General features: G+C 37.5%; 1 protein-coding gene across 21 annotated transcripts in view; it reads right to left on the reverse strand.

Moving 5' to 3' along the window:
• Positions 1 to 13,609, reverse strand: part of RIMS2 (regulating synaptic membrane exocytosis 2) — a 349,035-nt gene that overhangs the window by 283,475 nt on the left and 51,951 nt on the right. For 11 of the 21 annotated variants that reach the window (XM_083516463.1, XM_083516445.1, XM_083516461.1 and 8 more), the window contains 2 exons: positions 11,046 to 11,256; positions 7,043 to 7,054 (listed from right to left, as the gene is read on the reverse strand). In XM_083516463.1, coding sequence (XP_083372589.1) covers positions 7,043 to 7,054; positions 11,046 to 11,256 — 223 coding nt within the window. The remainder of the gene's footprint in view (positions 1 to 7,042; positions 7,055 to 11,045; positions 11,257 to 13,609) is intronic. The other 10 variants (XM_083516456.1, XM_083516462.1, XM_083516453.1 and 7 more) reach the window with 1 other exon arrangement.

Raw genomic sequence — 13,609 nt, forward strand, 5'->3', positions numbered from 1 at the left:
ACTACTGGCATGTGGTTCCTGGAAGGCTGCTGATGAGGGAATGCAGGCCTTGGGCCCAAGGCACTATAATGAAAAGGAGAACCAACCATCTCTGAACTACAGCCACCAGCGATAGTATTGACTATTATTCATTATCCCCAGATGAATGCAGATACCCTGATTCTTCCAGGAATGGTTGGTTCTCCTTTTCATTATATTCAGCCTATAATTTGCCCCCGAACATGTAAACAAATCAGTGTTGTTAATTTCCCAGCAAAAGCTTAGGCCAGAGCAGTGGTCCCAGCAAAGAGATGGGCTTGGGGATTAACTAACACAGCTAAGTAGAACTAATGGGGCAATTATAATCCTCCAGTGCTCAACTGCTTCAGCAAGTACAAAATGGTTCTTTTCAAATTACAGATATGCCAGAATTGAGAAACATACCAAGAAAAAAAGCACACCAAGAACTCAGGCCAATGTAAGTTTCAGTAGTGGGAGTGGTCCCTACTCAAATAGAGATTACAAACTCAAACTCATAAAGATATGTATAACACAATAATTCGTTACAAAGATTTTCTCTTTTTCACTCGATAATAATGTTGGCCCTTATAATTTATCAGCTTGCAGGTGGAGACTCAGTTTCAATCATAGAGCAGAAGTCAGAAGTCAGTTATGTATCAGAAACCAGGACAGGGCCCTGTTTCGATGTATTCACCTTCATCAGCTAATTTTTAAGGGGTCATGTTTGAAGACTTTTGGATAAATATATCCTGTTATTTTCTACGTTTCTCAGGGATACCAACTATGTGTAGGTAGATTAATGCGTATTTTGAGCTTTTCTGCATAATTAACCCAAAGTCTTCAAACACGACCCTTTATGGTTTCTAATTCATAACTAACTTCTGACTTCTCTGTTAGAGCTTGTAATCTCTATTTGAGTTTGTAATTCTTGTCAGAATACATACTTTTGAATGAATTAGTTCTTATTACTACTGACTACTGACTTGTGAGTAGGGACCACTCCCACTATTGAAACTTGCATTGGCCTGAGTTCTTGGTGTGCTTTTTTCTTGGTATATTTAATAACAAGAACTCCAACTTATTTAATGCAAGAATTGAGAAATCTACACTATCATTCTGTAACGGGATAGTGAATGGGCATTCTGACCTGGATTATTAGATTGCATCTCTTCAAGCTTTCCTAATGTTTAATCTTTTGCTATACTTACACATTGCTGCTATTTGCTGACATAATCTGTTTTATCATTTTTTAAATGATGTAGTAGTCCACTATACAGGTATAACATCTTTGAAAACCAGTAAAAGGACAAAACAGATATACATGGTTATTCAGTAATAACTATGTTGTAGATGAATTAACCTGACAGTTTACTTTTTCATTTCACAAACAAATATATTTCTGGATTCTGGTAGGTAGCTGTGTTGGTCTGACGCAGTAGATATATATGTGTGTGTGTGTGTGTGTGCGCGCGCACACACAATTTTTTATTTTTTATTTTTTAAAAAAATTCTGGTTCTTCTACCATAAGTATTCATACAAAACATGTAACAACTACATGATTTACACCCCACAGCAAATTCTAAGTCTCTGACAACTGAATCGTATAAGAAAAGGAATTGATTGAAACTATTTTACCCCTTTGCGGCAGAGAGAAACGAAATATAAGCTTTATGGAAAAGGAGTACTTACACTACTTATCTACAAAATGCTAGTATATAGTATTATTTTTGCAACATTATAGACAACACTACATCTATGCAGAATATGTAGAAGAAACCAAAAGCTGATCAGACACCTAACTAGATCTTTGTTACTCAAATGATTCAGCAAATTAGCAACAGCAAATCCTTAATTTGTTTATTATTATTTCAGCTCAAGTTAAATGGAGACAAAATTGTGAAAGATAAAATTACACTAATATATGTTTAACAACATTGGGGAAATGCAATTGTAAGTATACAGTAAGTAAATGCGGCTATTAAAGATATATTTTCACAAACAATTTCGGATACAGTACCTAATTTTATTGTTTTTCTGGTCATCACCCTTATCTCCAAAGCTTTAATATTTAGACAGTCCTTTAAACAACTTGTACTGAGCAAATTATCTCAAACTAAATTATCATACTAACAATCTACTACAAAAACCACAAATATTAACCCACACAGATTAAGTAACTGAATTTAGCTACCTGAAATCCATTCTTCTCTGCTGATCTCCTGGATCAAAACTGTAGACATCTTTTTAATTTTAAAAATAGTGGATTTGTAATGATCCATTCCTGATATTTTGTAGCTTATTAAAACAAGATATGCATCCAAAGGGAAAAATAATGCTGTGCTGCAAACTTATTGTATCCAAAATTTTATCTATATCTGAGCGCAGAGTTGCTTCTCATAAACCTATGCTGTGGCACATCCAGTGTACATAATGGTAAAAGATACACTTGCCAGAAATTACCATTCAAAAGAAAATAAAGCACTAAATTACTGTTTTAAAAGAGGGTGTAATCCCACTGTAAGCAAGGACAATTTCATGTAACTCCTGAAGTTTTCAATCATCTATTTGTTATAGATACAATCCACACAGAGCTCTGAGCAAGCAGCCAAGAACAAAAGAAAGTCTGGTTATGCTTTCTACTTTACTCTCTTAATAGCAATGTCTTCATTATTTATATATATCGGCACTGGTTTCCAGCAGCTGAAGCCAAATCTATCTGGTTAAATATTCATTGTCTCCTCCTGTGCCATAATGTCCAACTGTACTCAAAAGAATCCTAGGTGTGCTGTTACACACCTGTGGCTAAAAGAAGGGATTTGCTTAGCTGTTTGATAAAAGGCCTATGTCTGAAACTTAACAGCACTTGATATGGTTTCTGAATGCCTCACCAGCTGGTCAATATAACATAACACTCAAACACAATTTAACATTCTGGCTCTGCCGCTGAAAAGCTTTTAGAGTTCACCTCAACTGATGTCGTGATAGAGGGGTTTTACCTCTGCTCTGGAACATGTGCTTTGCATATATAAGGTCCCATGTTCAATCCCTGGCATCCAGTTAAGGAACTTCTGTAACAGGGCTGAAAAGATCACACCATGAATCCTAGAGAGCTACAGAATACCAGGGTTGGCACTACTAGGCTACAGGGACTAATAATCCAATTCCGCAGATGGCATTTCCTTCATGTTCATTACTTACCACTATATCAAAAAGTGTTTAAAGGATGGTTGATACAGTTGTAGATTGGTATTTTAAGAAAAACTTTAACAACCTAATCAAGAGTTATTTCAATGACACAACACCACTCAGTATTAGGTTGTAGGATTTCAGCACTGCTATATATTTCTAGCTGTCATGCCATTCTGCTGGGGAGAGGGCAACTCTATTCAATCCTTTTGCATTCCAACCTCATGAAAATGCATGAGTGACATCTCCCCTTTTGATCCTTTTTTGGCAAAGGGGATTGAGCTGAAGCACCCTTTGGTGCCAATATAGCTGAGGCTGAATTGGACTCCCAGAAAAAAATATGCTCCCTGTACAATTCACTTTCTTCTCAAGATCCTTTGGGCGATAAAGAGCAATACCCCTTTCAACAAAAGCAGAATGTGGGATGAGGAGGAATGGCGATGCATCTTTAGATCAATGTTATTCCTTCCTTCGTAATCACTTTTAGGCCCTAACAAGTGAAGACTAGCATCAGTATAAGCAAAGTACGCCGCCAGAGCCCGATTTCTGTTCTTATCCTGAAGCAAAGTTCTTAACCTGAAGCACTATTTCTGGGTTAGCGGAGTCTGTAACCTGAAGCGTATGTAACCCGAGGTACCACTGTACTTTTACTTGTGGAGTTGCTAAGATTGCCAAGGGCAAATGATCTAGAGCCTTCAGGATTTGGTGGATGGAGGGTTTGGAGCTGGGGTGTATTCTTAGTTAGGTGTTGTGGTTTCCTTTTGGGAATATGACTTCCCAGAAATTGCTGGTGCCAGACTGGAATCTCCTTTTCTGAGAAGGTTTCACCCAGTTCTGGTTCTGGACATGGGCTGGCCCTGACATGCACATGTGCAAGACTTGCTCAATGTGTTTAGAGGCATTTGGTGGGGACGACAGAGGCCTTTCTTCAGTGGTATGGATTGTCTGCCATGGGGGTAGTACCTCTCCCACCTGGTTATTTTAGCACTACATTCCACTGCTCACACATGGACTCTGCACACATGCTCAACAGCAAACTTTGGGATCTCAAAGGAATGCATTCCCCAAAATTCAGAAGAATTGGGAAAATTACCATAATAAGGACTAGTTAGTAATTATTTCCCTGGTATAAATTCACTTATTTAAGGGAGCTCCAAAAATGTACCCCATGGAACTGAAAAATCTGACTGAAATCATGTTAGAGCCATTATCAGCCATTCAGGGGGATTTTACAGTTCTTTCTTAAGTTTTCAAAAGCTGAATAGAGAATCCCTTGGAGAACTAATTTGAATTTATATTATATTTATTTTTAGAATTTATATCTTAGCTTTCCACAAACATTAGAAATATAATTTGAAACTGGTTGGGGGGGGGGACTAGACAAAATTTCTCTAATCATCAAAGCAAATGTATTAAGAACAAGTGATGCCATACAAATTACAGTCTAATCCAAACCTCAGAAGCAGAATAATTTATATTAATGCTAATTTTGAGGGCAATCCTAGACTCCCAGCGTCAAAGGAAGATGTCTCATTTCTTGCTGCAATGATGGGAGGTGGTCAGTAACTCAAAGAATTTTAGGCAGCAAGGCTGAAAAAGATCTCTCTCTTCCAAAGATCTTGAAGACCTACTGCCAGTCACAGCACTGGCCAAGACAAACCAGTAACTCAATAAGGGCAACTTTATACAAACAGTGTGTCAAGCAAGTGGTACATCATTTTAAATTCCACTTGGAAGCCAAAGCTATAGATAAATAAGGACACCACTGTTTTCCAAAGAAGCAGCAATATTCCCCCTTATAGAAGTACAGAACAGTATCCAATGGAGCACAATAGTTTGCAGTACAAAGGGAAAACCAAGAACGACCCTGTTAAGCCCTGGAAGGTTTCTTATAAATTAATTATTTTTTGAGGGAATTTATACCCCTCTCTTCCAATATAAGCCCCGTGCTCCGGGCTGCTTAGTTGATTAAAAACAGCTAGAAGAATGAATTAATACAACTTTAAAAATTAAACAATGCTTTCGAGCTTGATCTTAAGCACACTGAGTTTCAGTCCTCAAATTTACATTCTAACTACCCCAGTGACTTCTAAATAACTGCATAAGTGACTTTAGGCACAATCCCCAAATGGCTTTTACTGAACAACTGTACTCTTATGCAAACTATTTTCATTTCAAAAAGTTACACAAAAGATGATAGACAGCAGCAAGTGTTTCCAGTATTTTAAAATTGTAATATTTGTAAAAGCAGCATTCTTTCTTTTCATCAAAATAAACTGCAGCAGCATTCCCAGAACATTGGCTTGGATACAAATTTAGCCATGCTTAGAGGAGACCCACTGAAAATCAATGAGACTGGCTGGCCATCATTTAACTTGTCCCACTGATCTCAGTGGATGTACTCTAAGCATGGCTAAGCCTGTATTCAACACATTATATTATTCTGATCTTATGTACTTTTTATTATTTTCTATCAGCTATTAAGCTGGGAACACAAGATTGGGAGAGTGCTCTTAAAACACCATTTACTTTTAAGTAGTGCAAACTAAGTCACAGAGTAGATCCACTGAAATCAAAGGACTTAAGTCAGTCAAAACTAAGTTATGATTTCAATGGGTCTACCCTGCGTATAACTTACTCAGACACTGCCCTGTGTATATTAGTATATAACTCATGCAAGCGAGCAACTAAAATGAAATAAGCATTTAAAGAAAATTTAGGCTTACATTTATAACATTCCTTTTGTATTAATTATAAAAACCATATTATATGTGCAGTGGGACATAATGATATTAATCAATGTTTACAGATTAAAGGTCAATAAGGTCTACAGCTTTACATTATCTAACCAGCTTCTATTAGGGTTTTGTTATGTAATGGCATGTGTCTTGCAAGCTTTTGCATGCTAACTTGGAAGTATGGGTTTTATCCAACACTCCAAAAGCAAAGCTCCTCTTCTCCCCCTGTGCACCCCAAAAATCTACCCTAGAATGGGAAGAGAGGTCAGGGAAGTTCAATTGAGCATGTGAGAACATGTTGCATAAGCAGAACAGCAGCACTGAATACAACCCAATGTATTAGTGTTCATGGGGCTTGCTCACTAAGAAATTTAAGGTTGCATTTTTACCCATTAAGATTATACTGTGAGCTCTCTGGATACAGCTATAAATATGCTGGTGAACTTGCAGAGGCCCAGTTAGAACATGGGGTAAAAGACGCTACAAATAATATAGCTATTATACAACAGACTCGTCCTCCTAATATGATCCCATATTGCAATATTAAAGAAAAAAGCAATTAGTGAGGAAGATATTATTAATTTTCAACATACATCATGTGCAAAATGCAAAACAAATATATAGTTAATGTTAATACTTTGCTTAAGAGAGAATTTTCATGTATCACATAGGTGTCCACAAGGTTGGTTTCTTTTTGATTAATTTTTGTTAGAAATTCAATTTCCATTGTTTGCCTTTAATTGAAAAGGATCAACTGCTACTGACTTTAGTGAAAACCAGGTCACATTACATAGTATCTGTGTATCTTCCTCACCACTATAAACATATAAAGTATGAAGTGGAGAAGTTGCATCATCAAACATGTGGTGGATGTGCATCATGTAACCGCAGCCAATTGCGGCTCCATGGTGAAAATCTTCAGCATGTCCCCAGTATCTCATCATGTGCATCTCCTCTTTAGACTTTATATAGTTTACAAAAGCAACAATAGGAAAATGCCCATGTTCCAGCAGTACTGCCAAACTGACTTGCACTCATAATGCACCTCAGCAATGCAACCCAGTTGAACATAAAATACCAAAACATAAATTATCTGAGACAAAAAAAAGGTTCTAACCACTTTATCCTCCTGGAGAGCACATCCATGAAAGCAAGTAAGAAAGAACAAGAAAAGAGAAAAGAGAAAAAGAAAGTTACTTCTATTCTGAAACCTCCCCCCACCAGTAATATCTGTTAGTATATAGACTGCAAATAAACTATCATTATAAAAGCTGTATGAAATATATATTGCCAAGAGCTGTGTGTGTCTTAATAGAAATGAGTACAATAGCTCCCAGCAGTAACATCTAATATCTCAGTCCTCCAGAAACATCAGTATCACTGAAGATTCTACATTACACAGAAATTGCAGACTACAAGGAGTCAAAACCATCTAGGCATAATTCTAGGATGCAGTACTGGTCATAGAATCAAACTTTCTATGAAAGTTACCTTTCATATAAAAAAACAAAAAATAGAAATATTCCAGACATTACAGCTATGAAGATACGGTGAAAGTCTGCAGTCAATACCTGCTGAAATCTCATAAATGAGGGTGCATGTCTAAATATTTTTTTCCAAAGTTTAGGAGAGGGTCTTTGGTAACCTACAGGCTTCTTGCCCATCCACTAGCCTAACAAAACAAGTATTATAAATTATACAAAGTTGCTTGATTCTCACAATTTATATCGAATGAAGAATTTAGGTATATTGAAGAATATGGAATACAATTTTAGACGGCAGTCCTATACTCCAGCTTTACAATTCTCTGATTCAATGCTCCCACTGCCTACATCTCTCCCTTCTTTGCTACTTCGAGCAAATTTTAGTTTATGCGGAGTTTAATTCAGGCAAACTATGATTTTCCATAAAACCATACCTGAAAACCATGGTTTGAAATTTGCTTTCCACCCATCATATTTTGCCTATTTTGGCCTCTGTTGCAAAATACAGTGTGGGAAGTATGCAAGCCCAAAGTCCATTCATGGCATTATGGCTGAAGAAGGCTACAGTCTGGTCAACTTCCATTTCATAAGAAACCCAGAACTGGTAAAGCCTATTCTAGGCCAGTATTTGCACGTACTGTATATTCCATTCCTTTTCCTGATATGCTGTTTGTCACAACTTTTTCCTAGCTAGGGCATACCTGGAAGTGTTTTGTGGATTCTATCTGCCTGTCTTGATTTTGTGGAATTCTCCCATTTGAAGTGCTAACCCTTCATTACTAGGCAGAAGTACCTTGCTCAAACACATTGTATAATGAATACCTTAAACAACTCCTATGGCTATGCTTTGCTATTAATCTGTAGGAGGGTGCAGAGTGGTCAATTTTTTCCTCTATCCTGAGTTTTTCACTATTAAAAGAGCACAAGGTTAAGATTGGGAAATCCAGTTTGCAGCTGCAGCTTCCTACTATAGGGCAGATGCTTGTCCCTACTCCTTTTTGTCAATATGATTCAGGCCTCATAGGGTTCACTTGCCTTCCAGCCTTTGGAAAATGGGCCTTAATTCCTAGAACTCTATACTTACTCCGTTATGTATATGGGCCTCAGCCTTCATTTCCTCCTGGGAAAAGTACATTAAAGAAACATTTTCTAAAATGATTAAATATTTTATACCACCCACAATGTGGAAAATGTACTGGGATGTTAAACTTGTGTGCTTTCACTTTGCTGCCCACTTCCTATATGCCACTACGTCACTAGCCTAAGGTCAATCAGTACACATCAGTTGAAAATTCATAAATCCTTTTGCCATTTCTATTGGGAGTATGACCTTTATTGGGAGTATGACCTATACACTGAAAATCAGTCAGAAGTGTGAAATTTGTTGTGAATTTTAGAAACACAGCATTATTGAAACAGAGACACATCATGTGGTCACATGATCAGTATAGAAAGTGCTGTTGACTTATGAACTTTGGTGAGGAGAGTCTCAAACCGCAGCCTGCAAGTATGGCAGGATATTTTTCAAAAGCTGTGGTATGGTAAGCAGACGTGCACCCATCTCCTTGAATGTGTGGCAAAGTTCTTCACCCTACCCACCCTTTTCCACAGGCCACTTTGATTTGCACCCATCGACCTTTAAATTACAAAGGAGGGTGTGATCTGCAAAAAGTTCAAGAATTGGACTTTCTGCTCTTTCAGCTGGCAAGCCAGATGCATATTTGATTTAGCCAGCTTTCCTGTTGCAGCTTTGTCTAGTAAAAAGGAATGGGCTGAATCAAATATGGTTGACTGCCAGCATGATTCAGAACAATAAAAGTTAGGGAGGGGAGCAAGTAATAGGTGGCTGCTAACTTTGGGTTAAACTATTGAGTTATAAATGAAAAATATTATAAATATATGTAGCATTTCACCTTTTTTTACAATGTGCTATTGTTTATTAGCACTGCTGTATAGAAAGTCAAATGTGCTGTTTTGTTTTTATCATGCTCTGAGTGATTTATTTTTTGTAGAATCAATGGCTGTTGACTAATTGATAAAGATTTTTGACTTTGCAAAAGTGCTAATGCTAAGATTTAACTCAATTTCCCAAGTGGTATAGCCAAAATGGTACCATCTATGGATAGCAGGAAGATCTCAAGGTCTGCAAAAGTACAAAAATATTTAGCAAAAATCCTTAAGGAGGGCAAAACCAAGACAATGGGGACTAAGCATTCAGAAGGTCCAAAATACTGATTGATTGTTGTGGTGAAACAGAAAACCAGGCAGAAGGGACAATGGAGTGGGTATTCTGTCCAAACATTGGCCTTAGCAGTTCAGGGGTTCTGACTAAAAACAAATGTTCAGGGTTGGAGAAGCAGAGCAAGGCGAAGGAGGGTGACCAAGATGATAGAGCCTGGAATCCAAGCCTTATGAGGAATGGTTGAGGGAACTGTGTATGTTTAGCCTGGTAAAGAGAAGACCAATATGATAGGTAAAGGTAAAGGGACCCCTGACCATTAGGTCCAGTCGCGGACGACTCTGGGGTTGTGGCGCTCATCTCGCTTTACTGGCCGAGGGAGCTGGCATACAGTTTCCGGGTCATGTGGCCAGCATGACTAAGCCGCTTCTGGCAAACCAGAGCAGCGCACGGAAACGCTGTTTACCTTCCCACTGGAGCGGTACCAATATGATAGCCATCTTCAAATAGCTAAAGGGCTGTCACATGGAAAATGGAGCAAGCTTGTTTTCCTGCCACTCTGGAGGGTAGGACCCAAACCATTGGATTCAAGTTACAAAAAAAGGATATTCCAACTAAACATCAGGAATAATTTTCTGACAGTAAGAGCTGTTTGACAGTGGAAGAGACTCCCACGAGGTGGTGTGCTCGCCTTACTTGGAAGTTTTTAAGCAGAGATTTGATGTCATGGATGTTTTAGCTGAGATTACTGCATTGTAGGGGGTAAGAGCTGTTTGACAGTGGAATGGACTCCCTCGGAAGGTGGTGGACTCTCCTTCATTGGATGTTTTTAAGAAGAGGCTGGGTGGTCATTTATCCTTTTCAGTAAGAAAACAGCTGGTGAAGAAATGGTTAATCCTCCCTCCTGCCATGTAATGCCATGATCCAGATGCCTAACCTTGTACCTCTGGCCAAGAGAAGAAATGGACTTAGTACACTAGCTCTTCAGATACTTAATCCAACCTTCCAAATAAGTTCACAAAAGCCAAAGGCCTCTCACAAAAACTTATTTGTGTACTTACCAACTCATGTGAGAGGAAAGACAGTTCTTTAATTTAATCTCCTACCCTTAAAAGCCATGAGCGAAACAGCTGGTCTGCAACTATCAGGTCATTTAAAAAATATCTGATATGCATTTCTACCTAGAAGCCAACCATGTTAAGTTCAAATGGACTTAGTCCTTTGTAAGTTGGTATAAGATTCCTGGCTTAATCCATGGTTTCTGAACAAAGGCTGCAATTATGATGTGGAAAGGGTCTTTACAGATACTAATTCTTCCACGTTATCACTTAAAAATTAAGACAAAACAATCTGATGTGGACCTCACAGATCTGGAATAACACATATTCTCAAAGTAATAGCAATAAACAATACCAGAATAAAATATCAGGAATACTCATTGTAATATATTTTCTTACCTTGTTTGAGCGTAACGACACTCTTCCTCCACAACGTGCACAGAATTTAGTTTGGCAATATGAACAATTATGGCCACAGCCATCGGCAAATTTCGTTTTGTGGCAGATACCACAGGTTGGAGCATCACCCTTCTGCTCCTGGTGTTGCTGTGATTCTTCACCCATCTTTTTCACCTGTTCTTTATACATTTCAAACTGTTGATGCAATTTCCTGCAGAAGCAAACAGTAGAAGATTTATAATACAAAGACAGCAATAAAGAAAATAGGTCTGTCAGTGATTACATTTTAAATATTTCAATATTTTATTAACCAACTAATCACATTATTATAGCACACACTGCATCAACATATTAGGATTAGTTGGATAGTATTTCCTCATAGTAGTCTAATTGAACTAGATAAAACATTCTGAGCCAAATATACCTGTGCAACTCTATGAGACTTAGATATAAGAATTCAGCATGCAGTTTAGGAAGAAGACTAATGGTAACTCCTTTTCATGACACAGCACGAAGCATAGACTACCACTGAGCTACAGCCCTTGCCCATAGGTAGGTACACTGTTTAGGGTCCCACTCTCATCTGCTCTGGGTGGCAAAACAGAACAGTCAGACTGCTGCAGCATTGGTTCCAGTTTGCTGAACTTCTGCCCATCCTGTAACCCTTAAAAATAACAGGAATAATTTCTGAATTGGGAGGTGGCAACCTGAGCATTAAAAAGAGCAAGGGAATGGAGTTTGCAAGTATGTGCCAGTGCCTGTTGCTTCACTACTAACCCACAACAGACAAGCACAAGGAATAGTGGATTTGGTATTTTGAGCTTTTAAAACTATATTAGGTAAATGTACATAAAGGAAAAAGGCATAAAATCCATTGAAACAATAATATTTCACTAATGTGGAAATTATAAACAATTTTTAAACTAATAACAGCCTTCTGAAGGCAACTGCATATTATGAAATCAGACCAAATAACTGGAAGAGGAACTGGAAGAAGAAAATGAATTGTTTTGGCAGACCTGCCTGCTTGCCCTTTTTGTTCACAATGTTCAGTACTGAATAAAGTTCGTCTTTGTTTACTAATCTTGCAAATCTGGCTCCCTGCCAATATGCCATCCAGCAAGTGCTTTGTAAGTACAATGTTTAGTGTGGGACTCAAAAGCAAATGTGTAGAAGAGAACCATATGGTCAATTAAAATTGTGAGACCAATGCTAAGTTACATATTATTCTTTATATATTTATGGTGTAACTATGATTTGCACTTATTACTGTAAACTTCATCAGAATGCATACATCTGTTTTGATCTCTTCATTAAAGTCGTTTCATTGCTTACTTTTTCAGCTAGAGACACCATGAGAATTCTTTACCTATTTCAAAACAGAATTTATCTTGTCCGGCTGATAATACTTACCTGCATTACATATCTAATGCTGTTTACCTTTATAATTAGTATCTATCTCTCATTGATATTTACAAACTTAGCCATGCTATAAATCTTAACCAGTTGACTTAATGAATTTCCTCACATCTTGACTTATATTTGACTTGAAACTTTACTTGTCCATAGAATCCAAAAAAGCATTAATCAGCAATTTCTTTTAAAATCAATTAAGAAGGTACGCTTTAAAAAATTCAGCATGCACAAATTTTACTTCATATGCACAACTTTGTACCTTCCCCCCACAACATGCTTTCAGTACGCTATACTTTTAGTGTATTCATAAAGTGGTTAACCCACTGTAAAAGGGTCACAATATTTAAAAACTGATGGTGCAAAAATAACAAAATTAAGCATTAGTGCATTTATGAAAAGTCTGTCATTTCAGCTAATATATTATGTACAGCAGATAAGAGCCATCTGTTTGAAGCTAAAAAATCTGTTACTACTGAGAAGATATTACCCACACTAGTAAATGCAGAATTAACTGTCTGTAAGACTTCATCTCACGTGACAAAAATAAACAAGTGCCAAATAATAGATCAGTCTACCTTAACTCAGAAATATAACACCCCTGGACATTACAGTATCAGGATTAGAATGAGTTCATTCCACATCATTTACAACATTCATGAGAATGTTCAATTATTAAATAACTTGTATCCTTTTACTTCTGCAACAGTATTGTTCTTACTTGATGGCTTTCCTTTTTAATGAATAGGAGATAAGCATGGACAATGCTGGGTGTGCTAGCATAGTCAGGGATCAGGAGTGTTTACCACTCCATCATCTAATCTTACGCTGTTCAGAGCTGTGTATGTGTGACCAGGGGGGTGGGGTAGGGGGAGGCCTGGAGTAATACTTGTTGCTTTAGCCAATTATGCCCTGCACTTGTACAGTTGGTGATGCAATGATTTTAGTGCAGCAGATTAAAATTGTTTCTATAATTAAAACAAAGTTTAAAATATAGGGCAGAGGCACTGGCAGCAAACAATAATACACAGAGAGAATTATTTGACAACAGGGGGCAAAACATGATAAAGCCAAGCTCTCATATAGTGAGGGAGATAGGAAAATAAACTTAGATCAGGGATCTAAGTCTTCCCTTGCTACATATTGAAACA

This window comes from Podarcis liolepis, assembly GCF_965112155.1.
Source record: "Podarcis liolepis genome assembly, chromosome: 8".
Classification (NCBI taxonomy): Eukaryota; Metazoa; Chordata; class Lepidosauria; order Squamata; family Lacertidae; genus Podarcis; species Podarcis liolepis.